This window comes from Epinephelus lanceolatus, chromosome 1, assembly GCF_041903045.1.
Source record: "Epinephelus lanceolatus isolate andai-2023 chromosome 1, ASM4190304v1, whole genome shotgun sequence".
NCBI classification, from domain to species: Eukaryota; Metazoa; Chordata; class Actinopteri; order Perciformes; family Serranidae; genus Epinephelus; species Epinephelus lanceolatus.
Genome location: NC_135734.1, coordinates 24,935,461 through 24,952,940, shown reverse-complemented (window position 1 = coordinate 24,952,940; position 17,480 = coordinate 24,935,461). Strand labels below are relative to the sequence as shown.

The following is a 17,480-nucleotide window of genomic DNA, read 5'->3' as shown; positions in this document are numbered from 1 at the left end:
TAAGCATCTGCTGCATTTTCATCTCTGCAAACATTGTATGCATGTTGATGGGTAAGAGGGGGTTAAAGTCTGTTCAGACTGGGTATGGGTTAGGAAAGTTATGTTAGCATGAACATACAGGATGTGAGACAGGTATAGTTGCATAGGCAGGCAAAGTGCTACTCATCCACAGCATTAACAAGTCCATTAGTCTATGAAAGATTTGTTTGCATAATGTTACACTGCATGTGCGTGTGTGTGCGTGTGTGTGTATGTGTAAAAGTGCACCTCTGTGTGTGTGTGGCTGTGTGGGAGTCTAAAAGAGAGAATGAGATGAGTTAAGGAGATGGACAGATTGTGTGTGTGTGTGTGTGTGTGTGTGTGTGTGTGTGTGTGTGTGTGTGTGTGTGTGTGTGTGTGTGTGCATGCATCAGGGGGTGGGTGCATTAGTCCGTGTCAGACAGCAAAGAGTGCCGCAGTTATCTAGGAATCTGAGCCAAAGCAACCTCACTAACAGACAGAGAGCAGGAGAAAGAGGAGGACGGGCAGTGAACTGAACTGAGGACAAAAAAAGAAGAAGACGTAGAGGATGAAAGAAGCTCAAAGAGTATAAAACAATAGAGAGATCTAAACAAAAAGGACAGGTCAGCAAAAACGTTCCACCTGAAGAGGCAGCTGTTAAGATATAAAGTAAAAGTTTTCTGAGGACCCTCAACAACAAAGGGACAAACAACTTACAGCTCAGAGAAAGGCAGCTTTCCTCCTGGAGGAGAAGGTGGACCACTGCTCAAGAGTTTAAGACAAAGGTCAGGACAAGCCTGCATTATTGCACTTTCCCATGATTCCCCTCGGTTCTCTTAGTTTCCTTTCTCTGCTGTCACTGTATGCGGGAGCACTGCTGTCCTCTGATGCATCTCCAGCCTGCACGCATCCTCCCTGCAGGGACAGTCTGGTGGCTGCTCCCATCCAGCCTGGGACGGGAGCAGGAGCGGGTACCGGGGCCTGCGAGGGTCAAACTGGGACAACTGCCTGCAGGATGGGGCTTTCACTTCCAGCAATCTCAGATGCTCCTCGGAAGGTGGAGCACAGGCACGACATCACCCAGGTTCAGCCAAAGGTGAGTGACATCACCTTCAGTGTAGTGGGAGGTCATGGGCTGTACTTCTCTCAATGAATCTTATTGTTTAATATCTCAAATGTTATTCTAAGAAAAGCCAGATAAGGGGACTTTTAATCAGATATTTCTCAGCTGTGTAACAGTGAGGTGGTTCATAAACAGTGATAGACGAGTTGAAACAGAGCTGCCCCCATGTCGTCTCATACACGTGTGCCAGGGAGACTGAGCAGTGAGCTACCAGGCACAGGTCAGCAGGTCCTTTCTCACGGGACAGAGGGCACACTAAACTTGGCACCACCTAACAGCCATGGAGCAATGACAGTCAGCAATCAAAGAAGGGATAAAATTAGGTCTGCTTTAAAAATGTCCTCATCATATGGTTGTGCTGAGCTCATGCAGCAACAGGTGTGTGAGAGGGACGTGACCATGGCTGATGTAAGTGTGAGAGACAAATTGAGTGTGAAACAAAAAACTGAGCTGTGAGTTTTGAGAGTGGATTAGCCTCTGAGGTGTTATCTTCCAAACTGAAGGATGTATGATTATGCACAGCCGCAGCTTGATTTATTACAGCATCATTTCACCCATCAGCATTTATGCATATTAAATTTAATTAAAGAGGAGTTGGCAGTTTTGTGTGTAACAATGTCGTATCAAGAAGTACCTGTGAGCACTGTCTTTGCAGACTGGAGGTGTCAAAGAGCGTCTTGTTCAGCTGCAGCGCTGCATGCGCTCTCTCCAGGAAACAGGGGGCCCCTGGAGTCACGGGGGCCAGGAGAGCAACTCCCTAGGGGCCATCCTGGCACTAATGGCAGCTGTGTTGACAGAGTGTGACCTCCACTGTCACAGCCAGGCCCTTGGGGCGATGGCCAAACGACTGGGTGAGTAGTACACATTTATATCCCCCACCTCTACTACACACAGACAACCTCACACACACACATAGAAATGCCAGCGCAGGCACTCCCCCGCACATAGTAAACAGAACCTCAATGAGGCCTGCTAAGTGTCGGTCACAGGTGAGTGCATAGGAATTTAACTGCACTGAGAGGGATGAGAAAAACTCTGTGTACATGCACACACAGACACACATACTACAGTATATGGCTCACGATGTGAAGATTTAAACAGCCTTCACACAAACTGAAACCCCTCTGTGTCATATATCAAGACAAGGCTTCTATTTTTAACCTCGATGTCTCACTGATAACCCAGTCTTTGTCGGGGTTGACAGAGAGTGCAGCTGTGGGAAGAGAGGGGGAGAAAGACCTGCTGCTTTTCCTAAAGAGCATCACACAACATCCACCCACAGGTGAGGGCATCAGACATGATCACATGATGCAACTGTTGCTGATTAAAGATTTGAATTAAAGCGTACTGTTCATGGTTCTCAGTCGCCCCCTTGGAAAGGTTGCATCCTCAGGACTGTGCCGAGATTTACAGGCTCGGGATCAAAGAGAATGGAATCTACACCATCCAGCCTGACCTGCACAGGCCGGCTTTGGAGGTATTTCAGATTCGCCACACTCGTAAAATACACAGACGGACCCCCACCCTGCTCCTCTTCTTTTAGAGATGTGTATGCTATCTGTGGATCACTAAAATCTAGGCTTTATAATATCAAAGTCTTTGTTTTGACTCAGGCTAAATGTGACATGGAGACGGCGGGTGGTGGCTGGACGGTGATCCAGAATCGGTGGGACGGCTCGCTGGACTTCAACAGGACATGGCAGGAATACCAGGAGGGCTTTGGCAGTCCGCAGGGAGAGCATTGGCTGGGGAACGTGGCACTGCACGCCCTCACTGCCACTGGCCAACACCAACTCCGCATCGAGCTGGAGGACTGGCACCAGCAGAAGCGCCAAGCTACCTACAACAACTTCAAAGTGGCCTCAGAGGCACAGAGGTGAAACACACCACAGAGGCACAAACGCACACTCCTTGCAATAACTAGACGGGTGGAATTCGTTATCTTAAAGCTCCTGAGAATATGTAGCATTCAGAGTATAGAAAGATTCATCTTGGTTGTCATTTATGGAGTTTAAGAGTTTAAATAAGTTCCATTAACACTACTCAAGACCAACTTAATTGAGTCCAAGTCATATCCAAGAAGACCAGGCCCAGTTGAGTCCAAGTCAAGACCAAGTCCAAGGCAGTGGAGTCCAGAGCAAATTAGGTCCTGTTCATGACCATAATAGGCAATAGTGTATTTCCAATGCTAATATAGTAATTAAGGTGTTAGGATGGACAAACATAATCTATCTATAAAGAAAACTGATCTACTCCCCGTGCTGCAAAATGTGTATTTGACTTTGTGCTTCTTTTTCAACAAACTGCTCATGAATTCTTTGTGGCTGGTGAAACCACATTTACTTACAGTAGAATTCACGAACATTTTGTCATCTAACGGTAGATGGCTAGTGACTGGCTGTAGGTGATGTTATTATTAGCAGACTGTGGTGGCAAGTCCTTAACTCAGAGCCAACATGGTTTGACAACTGGACGAGCTCTCAGCTCTCAATAGCCAAGCCCAAGACCGAGACAAGTCTGAGTCCAACAAGGCACAAGACCATGACCAGTACAAGACTTAAAAGAAGTGGTCTTTAGACCAAGACTGGACTAGAGTACCACAACACTCTTTCACTGACCGTGCTGGTCTTGTCCAGCCTATTTCTCCTATGCATAACTGAGTTCAATATAACATAAATATGAGATTTTTCTCATACATCTTAATGTCACCTTCTGAGAAATATCCTTCCTCATGTCTCAGCTTCATCCTAATTTAAGATCTTATTATGCTGTTTCCTCTCTAACTGCAGTTATCTTTATTTGTCTGAAATAATCAGCTCTTGAGATAACAGTAGGACCCAAAAGAAAACTTGATTGGCTTATTAATGAACCTGCACAATTTCTGAAATTGTCAGATTAGAAACCGATCAAAATTTTGTAATCTCAGAATAAGAAGCTTATTTATTTCTAATGAGACAAAGATAAGACTATCGTGAGCTGCAAAATTTTCCTCTGGGAAGACAACAACACCAAAGCTTTGTGTGTTCTCCAAAATGAAATGGCTCTTCTTTGGCCCATGCTACACCCTCCCACAAAGTTTCATAAAAATTGGGCCAGTACTGGATCAGCAGTTTTTTTGTAATTCTGCTAACTAACAGACAAACCGACAGACCAATAAATCGGACTGAAACATTACCTGCTTGACAGAGGTCACACAAAACCAGGCTTGTCAGTTTCTAACATCTACTGAGTAAATGAAAACTGGGTCTTTTGTTTTAGAAATTGCAGAAATTCTTAAAAATCACACAACACAGACACATTTGCTCTGACCTCTAATAAGTCTGGTTGTGATTTTATACCAGTAGGATCACCACATGCCTGGTTGTGTCTTTGTATTTAATCCACTTGGTTCCCCAGTACATGCATAAAGACTTGGATGTCACACACAACCCTGATAAATGTATCATACGTTGTTTCTCTTCCTCCCAGGTATCGTCTAACAGCACGAGAGTACTCTGGTGATGCAGGCAACGCATTGAGCTACAGCAAACGTTACAACCACGACGGCAGATCCTTTAGCACAGCTGACCGAGACCACGACCGTTATGCAGCTGGAAACTGTGGTCATTACTACGGTGCAGGTTGGTGGTTCGATGCCTGTCTGGCAGCTAATCTGAATGGACGGTATTACCGTGGGCGCTACAGCGGGGTGACCAATGGGATCTACTGGGGGACATGGTACATCCTGACAGACGGGCGGACTGGAGAACGCTATTCTTTCAAGAGGGTGGAGATGAAGACGAGACCCAGGAACTTTGTAGGAACATCATAAAGATGTTGACAATTCTCACAGATAATCGTGTGAACCACAGATTTGTTTTAGTCACTGTGTGGACATCACTTTTCTTAGAGCAGCTTTCATATCATTTATCAATTACATGCAGATGGCAGCTAATAGATTAAAGAAATAAATATACAAAAATTAATGTTTTAACATCCACTAGCAGACTGTTTGAAACCACACTCCATATTACAATATTCTTTTGTTTATCGAGCTCCTTCACTACGATGGCAGAGGTGTTTCACACAAACTGCATGTCCAAATGCTTTGCAAATTCAACAAATACAAGTGCATGAAAGGAAAACATAAATACGAAAGCCATTAACTGGAAATGATGCACAACAGTTTTATTTCTGTCGAGCAACACTTATACAAAGTGTTGACATATATGCAATAAATCAGCCTTAATATCGTGATGCCTCCACACACAGGTACAGATTAGGTGACATCTCCATGACTGACGTTAGCTAAATGACGTAATGCTAATGTTACTGCATAACGGCCAGTTAACATCTGTTGACGCTCACTTCAATGTGGCTTTTGCATTGGTGTTGTCAGCTAAGGCTACAGTTGGTAACTTTTATAAAAACTAACTTTTTGTCATATTTGCAAATGAGACAGATGATCCATGAAAAAAAAAATCATATTACTCCTCATTCTTGTAGTCCTTATAATGGCATTACAGTATGCTATGCTAGCAGCTGTCAATCACTGCCTATGAGCGGCAGGCAAACTGTCAAACTAGGCAGTGCTTATCAACATTCTGTTGCTTCATTGCTTATTTCTCATCTCAAATGTTTTCATAAACATATTTTACTGTACTGTTTAGCTGTAAAATGACAAAGTTGGGGGCAGCTGAGTCACACACCTTCTCATTTTACAGCTAAACAGTACACTAAAATATGTTTCTGAGAACATTTGAGATGAGAAATAAGCAATGCAGCAACAAGAATGTTGATTCATGTTTGATCAGTGCTGCCTTGTTTGACCTCAGTTCATGTGCAGTGATTGACATGGGCTGTCTTAGAGACTCCTTGGCTTTGATTGGTTGTTTTTGGCGTGCCGCGGAAGATTCTAGGCAATGCCATTAGAAGGTATATGATTTTTTTCACAGCCTATTTGTCTGTTTTAATCATTTGTAGATATAGTGACAGTTTCTGCAAATATGAAAAAAATGATAAAGTTATCAACTACAGCTGTAATGTGTTTGTGTTTTCTAAATATGCAAAGCATTTTGGGTATGCAGTTCCTTTATCGAAAATACTGCTTGTAGAAGTTACTGTTGTAATACAGTTCCTGAGTCTTTATTGTACATTAAAAATAACACTCTGTGGTACTTTATTTAATCACTAGGATGCCTGGTGAGGCATGTGTCTACTTGCAATCAGGATGATTTTGTTGTGATGCCACACATTCAACAGGATGAAGAAGAAACTCAACCCAAACTGTTCGTCAAAGTGTTCCTGCAAGATTGTATGAATTAACACTGGGAGTCTGTATATGCCCTACCTGCTGAAGCTTCATGAGCCAATAAAATACAGTCTGCAACAGCTCACGTGTTTTAGGTCAGGTTATGTCACGAGAGACAATGTCAAACTCTCTGAGGATAAGAGGCCATTATGATCCTGCAGGATGCTCTAACCATTGGGTGATGACAAATCCTCAAATTCAGACTCCATCACCATGTCGTTCATGCGACAGAGAGCTGATAGGAATTTTTAAAACCCATCTGTGTTTACTCACAGGCCCCTGAATTCTGCCTTCAGCTGAGCCAAATCGAAATAAGTCATGATTTGACACTAAACAGAGAAAAGCCCCGTTCTGGAGAAGCCATTTTCTTCACCTTACCTTGCTCATACTTTCCCAGCCCTGAGCCTGACACACTGATGCTGACCATTATGAGCTTTACCCTGTCATCACACCACGAAACCGCCCTCCGCCCACCACTATAAGTCAAACACACACAGAAACACACACCCAGCCTCACCTGCTTTTTGGAGTTGGCGTCAGGCGGGCGGCTCCCTCTCTGGCTGAGCTTCACAAAGGCTTTTCTGGGAGTTTAGAGTTGGTGTGTGACGTTCACGTGTGATGCTTGTCTGTGTGTGGAGGTGAGTGTGCGTGTGTGTCTCACTGTGTGTGTACATGGCTGCACCTATTTTAGCAGCATTCACGATGAGCTGTCAGTCCCTCCAACAAGCAGGGTGTCTAATATTAACCAGTGAGGGGGCTCAGAGCGCTCTGATCTGAACACACAGTCCAGACCAGTTACGGTATTTCACATACACTACTTATACACACAGTGGGCAATGTCGAACAAACATTCACACACACAGAAGACTCAGCGGTTCTCTCAGCAGATAAGGAGGTGCATGATGTGCTTGACTTCATTAAAACAAGTGCACATTAGAAATAAAATGGCTTCAATTTAAGACAGTTTAATCATGCTGCCTTAATTATTGTTAAGCAGTCACAAGCTCCTTTTCCTCTTCTCTCTCTCTTGCCCATAAATGTGCACACACATAGACACACACACACGATGTAATCAAGATCAATCAGCCATATAAGCCATTATACAGATCAGCTTTCTCATTTGATATTGTGTGTGTGTGTGTGTGTGTGTGTGTGTGTGTGTGTGTGCGTGTACGTGTGAAGTTGAGTTGAAAAAGGCTCTACATTGTGCCCCCTGGTGGCTCCTGTTCATACTGAAGAGTGAGAGAAAAGCTTTATTTTAGCTGAAGATAAGTGGTAACATTTGCAGTGGGTCAGTTTTGAATGAACACATGGTCCTGTCTGTCTAAATAAAGTTCCTATTGTTGAGAAATTACTCATCATATTGAATCTCTTTAAAATGCAGCTCAATCCAACATTAAAAAAGACAACTGATTAGTGATAAATGAATAGATGATAAATAAGTGATAAACAAATCACTTGTACCCTCTATTTGTCATTTTCTACTCATCTTCACCTTCCTTTTTTCCTCTCATTTTATCCGTCATTCTCAGTTCATCTTGCCCAAATTAAATAAACAAATGAATATATTTTTTTTTACTCTTAGCTGCAGTCACTTTCGATATCAATGAGTCCTCCTCTCCTCTCTGCATCCATCAGTCTTGTTGACAAGGGAGGAACAGAGGCCCAGGGTGGTGTCACCACAGTATCCTGGCACAGTGTCTGGAGTGGGGTGATAGTGGCGGTGCTGCAGGGTGTGAGGGTGTACCGGCAGGCTCAGCTGCCCCAGGGCCGGAAGCCCAGCCTGGGCAGCGGTTAGCCAGCACATCCCTCTGAGAAACCCTGCGCTCCTCTGAGGGAAGTTCCCCTGTGACCTGTGTCTTTCGTTACTGTGTGCCACAAGACATCAGATTAAAAACAGATGTCTAACTCGTTTTTATGTCACATTGTTGGCCCTGATAGAGCACAGTCTGCACTTCTGGAGGCAGACATGCACAAGATGTCTTTTCTGGAGCTGTTATGTGATGCACAAGCTGATAGGAAAAGTCATGACGGTCACAGGTACTTAAGAAATCATATGAACAAAAGTGAAATCCCCAAATGGCCACTGCAATGCATTTTGTTTTAGTTTCATGTCGTTTTATGTTTCATATCCAGGAGATATCGACTCATCAACCCATCCACCTTCGATGCTGATCAGCTTTACTGATCATCTAGTAATCAGCCTAACTGTGGGTAAATAGTGACAATATAATGTGTACAGGCAGAGTCTGGCTTCAGAAAAAGACTTTGCAATTTTTAACTTTAGTAAAAATTTAAGTTCCGGTCCTTCCTCAGATTTAGTTCAGGCACACAGAGGACCTGCATGGACGGAAACCTGACTAAAAAGATGGTCATGCATTTCATATAGAGCAAGAAAATGTACAGCCTTCACAGATACACTGTTCAACACCCATCAGCTCTCATCTTGAACTACTTTTAGAGTTCAACAGTTTCAGTGAGCCAGTCTGTCTCTCTTCAACACCAGGTGGCAATGTTGCTTTGCAAAGAATAGATCTGGGAAATGATTTTCACTTCGTCTTGCTGGCACTTTCATGAGAAACCGCATCTCTGCCACAAAATGGCAGAAACATTCTATGCATAGAAGCTACAGAACAAATGATATTGTGCTCTACATTAAAAATAAACAGTTGAAAATTATAACTGAGTCACTTTAATGTGAAAACTGCTGGATAAGAAGGTAAATCATGTCATATTAAAGCTATATATTTCAGTAGAAAGTGATTTTACTTCAGTGCTTTTGATGTATCAGACTGATGAGTGAACCAGAACCACTGCAGAAACAATTTTGACTAACAAAATGTTTAATTTTTGAAATAGTTTTAAATAATTTGGGGGGGATTTGAGGCTCAACTCAAACCAGAAAACTCTTGTGCAGTGCTTCCTTTCAACACTAGGGGCACCATAATTAAGGTTGGAGGTCAAAGGACAGAAAATAGATGAAAGTGAGACGACTGAGACATTTAAAGACTTTTTTTGAATTCAAATTACAGTTTTAAAATCTAAAATCAAGATAATTCATCATACAAGTTGAACATCAGTGTGTCTGTAGTCAAAAAGGAATCAGTGGCATGACAGCGTGAAGGAGGCGAGCGGAGGTGAAGAGCTTCACGGCCTGGGGTGGGAGGAACTTTTCTTTTTCTGAGCCTGCTCTCATGATAAGGGTAAGCACGTGGGCTGTCGAGGATAAGGAGGGGAGGAAGGCTCAGGGGGAGGAAGCAGGAGCGGGTGAGGTTTCAAAGGTGTGTGAGTACAACAGGCCGTTGGAAGCTCCCCCTCCCTGACCACAGGGCCACCAAGAGACAGCATGTGCCTGCTTTTAATACTGGTCCTGCAGAAAACCAGAGCAAAGCAGCGTTCCGTTTGAAACCGGAATTCACCAGAACAAGTGTATCCTGATGTGGTGAGGAGCTGGGGTGAGGAGGGGAGAGGAGGGAGGGGAGGACACAGAGGGCGCCATGTGGCAGGCCTCACTCCATCTCTTGTCATTTCTAGATCTGCATAAGAAAGTGAAAAAGTGTTTTTTTTTCAGGGAGGGGAAGAGACACCAGAGGCTGTGCTGTGTGTGAAATTTTGTAACACACAGTAACATTAAATGGACTAAAATGTTTATGTAATTAACACTCAGCGTGAGCAGCATCTGCTTGTTGTCTGCTTGATGCTGATACAATCATTTTCCCACGTGGCTGTAAAAAGTGGCTGTCACACACTCATGTGACACTGCAGAGACAAAGCTGGATTAATGATAAGTGCTTTGATGCCATGCTGATGAGAACTCAGTAGAAATAAAATAATAAGATTACAGCAGTGCATTGTGAGCCCTCACCCATGACTATGATCAACAATGGACCAGAAAGTCTGAAAGTGTATGACATACATTTCCAGTTTGTCTTAGTGTAACCTGGCTTGTCCCACAATGTTTCCCTCGGCTGTATAAACTGAAACCTTGAAATGTTGTTGTCAAGGTTTGAAGGGTCAAGATAGCAAACTTTGACACCATTTTTTAAAATGTTTCTCTGGAGCAAAGACAGGGTTTCCGCGGGTCATTAAAAAGCATTAAAAGTCATTAAATAGATTTTGCGAAAATTAAGGCCTTAAATGGCATTAAAGAGCATTAAATTCGATGTCCAGAGGCATTAAAAAATTAAATACATTTGATGGAAAAAAAACATTGTTATTCACGATTTATTTTGATTATATAAACATTTAATAATTTTGATCGGAAGTATAATATGATGATTGACAGGCAGAACCCTTTAATTGGCTATTGTTTACGGTCGGTGCACGAAGTATCAACACCTCATGCTTGGACTGCAACGTGCTGTGAGCGTGCTCATGCTGTGGCGACAGAGCGGAGGGAATATTAGCGAAATGTCGGAAAAATGCAATAGTGGAAAGCTGACATGACCCATGGCCCGATGGCCCGGGCCAATAAAATAGTATGTCGGGCAAGTTGACTGACACGTCACAGGCCCGCTCGGGCCAGTGACGCTGTAAGGCTTTTTTTTGTCAGGGGAACAACTCCAGCGGATTTTTATCCCACTTTTCTGGAGCCTTCAGTGGATTTATTGGGCTTTTTGGCCAAAGGTGCCCTCACCTTTGCTCGTGCAGTGAAACGCCGGAGGAGAGGGAAACATGCCGGTGCGCTTGTGCGTCTTCGCCAACGCAGACACCGCACACTGCTGCCATGCAAGTATATTTCTCTCCAACGTGCGTTCGCTGGCCAGTAAACTGGATGAACTTCAGCTACTGATGGTGAAAAACGGAGACTTTCTACATCTGCAGTTGTGTGCTTCACGGAGACGTGGCTGTGTGGATCGATACCGGACTCTGCGCTTCAGCTGGCAGGCTTCCAACTCTTGAGCGGATCGTAACGCCAGGGCCACACTGCCTGCGAAGCGCAGCGCACCGAAATTCTTGCACGTGCCGGAGAACCTCCGTTCACATCAGATGCGCATTTCTCCACGCCGTCGACAAGCGATTCTGCTCCCAGCTGTTATTTTTCACTGCCTGGCTTGACACATTCGCTCGCGGCTCGCGCAGAAAATAGACCAGACGCCGAACTGATCGCTGCAAATCGAGAGCCTGCCGCGGAGCTTCCCGGCGCGGCGCGGCCAGTGTAGATGACACAGTCGGTTAACATGGGCGCCGAAAGGAAACTGCCTTCACTTCTCGGCGCTTCGAGGCTATTCGCGGCGCTTCCGCGGGCGGTGTGGCCCTGGCGTAACACGGAACTCTCCGGCAAAACTAAAGGTGGAGGTATCTGTTTTTACACTAACAGTGGCTGGTGTAATGACGTGACAGTGATCCAGCAGCACTGTTCTCCTGATCTGGAATCTTTTTAATCTACTGCAAACCTTTTTACTCCCCCAGTTAGTTTGTTTCATTCATTCTGGTCGGTGTTTACATCCCACTGCAGGCCAACGTGCAGGAGGTAGACTACAGCGCACGCTCGCCGACCAGATAGCTACTGTGTGTGGAGCGGACTTTACCCAGACTCCTTAGTTATTGTCATTGGCGACTTTAACAAAGGTAACCTCACACATGAACTCCCCAAATAAAAACAGTTTATAAAATGTCCGACCTGAGAGAAGAATATTCTAGATCACTGTTAGACAACTGTTAACAAAGCCTATCACCCCGTCCCCTGCGCTGCACTGGGCCACTCTGACCACAACACCGTCCACCTGATTCCCTCATACAGGCAGAAGTTAACAGACCATCTGCAGTTTGACATGGGCATTAAATTTGTTTAAAGTGGCATTAAAAAGGGCATTAAAAAGCATTAAATTAGATTTGCTGATACCTGCAGAAACCCTGAAAGAGAGCCCGATTAACTGTTGAAGCTTTCAACGCTTCCTGGTGCAACACCCTTTCATCTTTACTGGCATTTCTTTACACATTTTACATGCTACTATTATAAATATGATCATTCTCAACTTTGTAAGGTGATGATATGTCAGTGTTTGCATCTGCCCCCAAACTGTCAAAAACTGAGCTATTGTAGGTTCACTTTTACCCCTTTTCCACCGCATTATCTCAGGTTCTTTATCTGTTTCCTTTCAGGACTCTTGGAACTTCGGTGCATCTAGCAAACCAGCTTGTATTTCCTCTAATTTTGCATGAAACCACTGTAATCAAGGATATGTCATCAACGCAGGGCGTTGCACAGTGCACAACCAAAGTAAACAGTGGTAGCAAAATCATGGATTACATTGATTACTAGCAAACTTTTGTTCTGTTTTTACAGATATTTGTTTTTAGCCCCAAAAAGCATGAATCATCTACCAATGAGACTACCGTATGCTCTTTTATTTCTATTTACTGATGATTTCTCATTTAATTTCTCCATTGTAGAGTTTTCCGTCCTCTTGTTGTCACAATTGGCACCTCAGGTCAAGAAAAATCTGGTATTTTTTTGGTTCCAGCTGAGAACCAACTTTTCTGGTTCTGAATCAATTTATTGTTGGTTGAAGTGCTTTGAATGGTTCAAAATTAGGCGCAGGAACTGGAACAGAACTGGTTGGTGGAAAAGGAGTAGTCTGTAAGAGAAGCAGATTAGGATTGTTGTCCTGTGTAAAAAGAAAACAAGCTTTAAAGGTGAATGTGTGCCTATTCTAAAATATTTTTGTGACCAATTTTGATTTAGAAGGACAGTTCACCTCTAAATCAAACACACTTTTTTCCTCTTACCTGTAGTGCTGTTTATCAGTCTAGACTGTTTTGGTGTGAGTTGCAGAGTGTTGGAGATATCAGCTGTAGAGATGTCTGCCTTCTCGTAAATATAGCAGAACTAGATGACACTCAGCTTGTGGTGCTCAAAGCACCAAAACATACATTTGAAAAACTCCACATCAATGTCTCTTTCCAGAAATCATGACCAGGTTGCTGAAGATAATCCACAGACCTTGTTGTGAGCAGTTTCATGTAGGAACTATTTTCTACTGAACTACACCTGCCAACCACATCACCATTCGGAAGGAAGCGTGCATCTACTCATGGACGAGAGGCTTGTGACAGTGTGATATATAAACATCAATGATGTTCTCCTAAGCTGAGCTGTAACATGAGCTAGCTCAGTGGTGCTAGGTGAATTCATAGATGCATGCTTCCTTCTGCAGGGTAATAGGGCTACAGTTGGCAGCTGTAGTTCAGTAGAAAGAAAATAGTTCCTACATAAAACTGCTCACAACAAGGTCTGTGGATTATCTTCAGTAACCTGGTAATAGCACTACAGATAAGAGGAAAAATATGTATTTTGGATTTGGGAGTAAACTGTCCCTTTAAGTAAAGAAAAAATATGTATCTAGAAATACTGATTAAAACCTTCACGCCCAAAACAATATGTGATGATAATGCTTCACAGCAGTTGCCCTCTTCAGTTCCTGTTTGTTTCAGAGCTTCTGGTGTTGACTGTTTCCATTATAATCCACCAAACTGTCACTCTGATACGGAGGGGAGAAGGAGAAAATACTGCAGCGAGAGGAAAGGTGACAAGATTGAGAATGCTGATCAGGCAGACTCTATTTCTGAAATCAAAGGATTATCTAATCTGATAATGCCGACTGACACAAACACACATGAAAGGAAACCACCGGGTCAGAAGCAGCTCATCGTAATCCACACCAAATACCATGAAAAGCGTTTGACAATTAATAAACCAACAAACACACACACACACACACACACACACAAAATTATGAAACATGAACTGTGTGTGTGTATGTGTGTGTGTTGTGTTTTGTCACCCTGCCACGACCCTCCACAGGTGCAAGAGAGAAAGCAACAACGAGAAGAGAAACACAGCTGACCATTAGGATGCTTTACCACATCCTTCATACTGTACTTCACTTCTTCCCCAGCACACACACACACACGCATGCACACACACACGCACACACACATACAAATCTTGCAATCTCATGACTTGAACAGAGCAAGAGACAGAGGAGCACAGAACGGTGGAAGAGATCAGATCCTGTTTATTTGCTGTGTGTGTGTGTGTGTGTGTGTGTGTGTGTGTGTGTGTGTGTGTGTGTGTGTGTTTGACAGGCAGGACGGGTTAGCTCTGGAGAATCAGCTTAAGCAAAGCAGCAAGACATTTCTTTACAGGAGGAGGAGGAAAGTCAGGGGATTTATAGACTCGCAATCACTGAGGATCAAACACAGAATGAGCAAAGAGATGCGTGCACACACACACACACACACACACACAAACTCAGCCTTTATACAATATAAAGCACACAGTTACCTTCTGCAGTAAAGTCTTTGTCACTTAAGGTGTGGACATGTCATTTTCCTTTAGCTCTTGCTGGAGGTGAATCACAGCCTCCAGTTTTCTCTATGAAACATGGACTGAAACAGTGAAGATGAAAAGCAAACAACAGTGTTGCTCAATCTGAGCGCCATGCTAGGACCATGGCTCTGTGGGTGTCAGTCCACCATTTTTGTCCAGACGTCTGTCTAGTTTAGATAGTATCTAAACTATTGAGAAAGTGAAGGTACATCAGGTCATGTGGGGATGGAGGCGCCATCTTGTAAGGTACACGCTCTGCTATTTTTTATTACCAAAGTGTATGCATTCAGCCTGGGGTCTCATTTTGTAACTGCTGCTGGGCAGAAAACAGGGCTTGAAAGAGGCATACGCACAAAAGTTGTTTTTATAACAACAAACAAACTCTGACCCATGTGTACGAACATTTGGAAACAGGGGAAACTGGCGACACAAATGGTGAGGTGGTACCATGTATGATAATGTCTCTCACACGTAACAATTCACTTCATATAACACGTCACTCATTGATCCACTTTATCCTTTACTTTCATTACAGCAGTGTTATTTGTGAGCCATAATTATTCCATAAGCATCTTTCAATTGTAAAAAGCCAACTCAAATCTCAAATCAAAGTCTGGTCAGGGAAAATATTAATGTGGCTGTTAAAAATGTTTTGGGACATGAAATCCCAAACACCAGCCTTGTGATGTAACTCAGGAACAGGTGTTGTGATGACAAAAGATATTGACTTGACTAAAGTTTTACTTGCAGCAAGTAGGAAAGCTGTTGCCAGGCACCGGCTCAAAGTAAACCTACTGGCTGGAAATTGTCCAAGAAATTTTAGAGATGGAATTTTAAATGAACTGGAAAAAATTTAACTCACATATGAGACATGGCACCAACTAAAAACTGCCTAACTTAAGGACTAAGGATAGACCGATACATCGGCCGGCCGATATATCGGGCTGATATTTGAGTTTTTTACTTGTATCGGCATCGGCTGATACGCACGTGGGTTCGCGGATTTATTTTTCCCTGGCACTTTTTTCATTTGAAAATATGTGGTTAAGTTGAACAAAGCTGTTGAATCCTACTGTGTACAGTAGTTGTTGTTTTATTTATGCTTCAGCTTAAATATTTGTTTATTTTATAAAGACATTACTGGAAGATTTAAGAGCACTGAACTCTTTTTTTTATTTGAATGTATAATAATAATAATAATAATAATATTCTACCTGTTCTACCTCAACTTTCCATCTTGTTTTAGTATTTTTTACTGTTCAATAAATGTTTCTTATTTTAAACTTGAGACCTGTAATATTTGTTATCATTGTGTCATTTTTTTTATGTAAATTGAGGGAGCAAAAGCAGTATCGGCCCCAAATATCGGCTCAAGAAAATCGGCAGTCCATAATCGGTCATCGGCTAAGGGTGATGGAAAAAAATCGGTATCGGCATCGGCCCTAAAAAAATCCATATCGGTCTATCCCTATTAAGGACACTTATTTAATACTGAAACCATCCCAGACACCCAATTATTGTTACTTTATATTTTTATGTAGTTTGAGTTAGAGTGGGGAAAGCACTCATTGATGCGATTACTTTGGCAAGTTGTGACACATTCTGTCTGATAGCTGTAAACACCTAAATACTGTGGGGACACTCTGTTGTTGCCATGATTCCCCATAAAGAACAACTGATCAGCAGGCTCATGTCGATGCATCAACATCCGTAAGTTGCTTTGCACTGATAATTCATGGTTGAATGTGGGCGTGTAGAGGGTGGGATCTGAGGCTCATACACGTGAAGACAATTAGTCTTCAATTAGTTGCATCTCATATGAGTCAATGCAATTTATCATGATTTGTTTTTCCAAATACCACTGCTTGTGCAATGTAACAGCTTCAGGTAACACAGCACAATCCTCACAAGATGGCGCCCATGTTCAAAAAATTTAACACAGCGTGATATCAACTTCAAATTCTCTATTGGTTGGACTGGCATGTAATCTGGCACAGTCATGGTTCCCAGAGGATGAATCCTACTGACTTAGGTGATCCCCTGACTTTGTATATAGCGCCCCCAGCAGGTCAAAGATTTCTCTTATCCTGTGAAATATCTCAACATCTACTCAATAAATTAGAACAAACGTTGGCAGAAAACATTCAATTTCAAGCGACCATGTGCAGCTTATCAACTTCTCAGTCCAGTTAGCACATATTTCCTGACCAGTCCTTATTACACACACTATTACATACATTTGAACACGCACTCTTGCTCACCAGCGGACGCATATAGTCACACACACCGGATTCATGTTAAGACAAAATAAAGGCACCAAGTCTGAAATTGATGAACACTCACAGGTTGAGAAAAAAAGCAGTGTTTTGAATTCTACAACTCCCCGAACAGCTCCGGTGAAACTGAGTTTGACTGACAGGTTGTTAGTGACAAGGTGTTGTAAACTTTCACTTCCTGCTGCTCTCTGGGCAGGAAGTGAAGTAGTGCACCTCTGACCTCTAATGACTTTGTACAGATTCTTCTCGAGACTGCACACAGTGAGATCAAGTAGGGACATTCAAAAGACACTGGAGACACTGGAAACTCTCAGAGAGATGTAGCAGGAGAGTGTACTGTGTGTACAGAGCCCAGTTTAAAAAAGAAAATAATAAAAACACTGTATAATGTAATCTTGAATAACAGGCCTGTGGAGCTACAAAGGAAAGTAAAGATGGAGAACAGTTTCAGGGTTA

The 17,480-nt window shown here is 42.9% G+C and overlaps 1 protein-coding gene across 1 annotated transcript; it reads left to right on the top strand.

The window, feature by feature from the left end:
* The first annotated feature begins 419 nt into the window (after positions 1 to 419).
* LOC117257481 (fibrinogen-like protein 1) lies at positions 420 to 6,493 on the top strand. Its single transcript, XM_033627708.2, has 6 exons — positions 420 to 1,096; positions 1,779 to 1,974; positions 2,328 to 2,405; positions 2,488 to 2,600; positions 2,737 to 2,999; positions 4,592 to 6,493. Exons 1-6 carry the CDS (start codon positions 818 to 820, stop codon positions 4,932 to 4,934), a joined length of 1,272 nt encoding a protein of 423 aa, XP_033483599.1. The 5' UTR covers positions 420 to 817; the 3' UTR covers positions 4,935 to 6,493.
* The last annotated feature ends 10,987 nt before the right edge of the window (positions 6,494 to 17,480 follow it).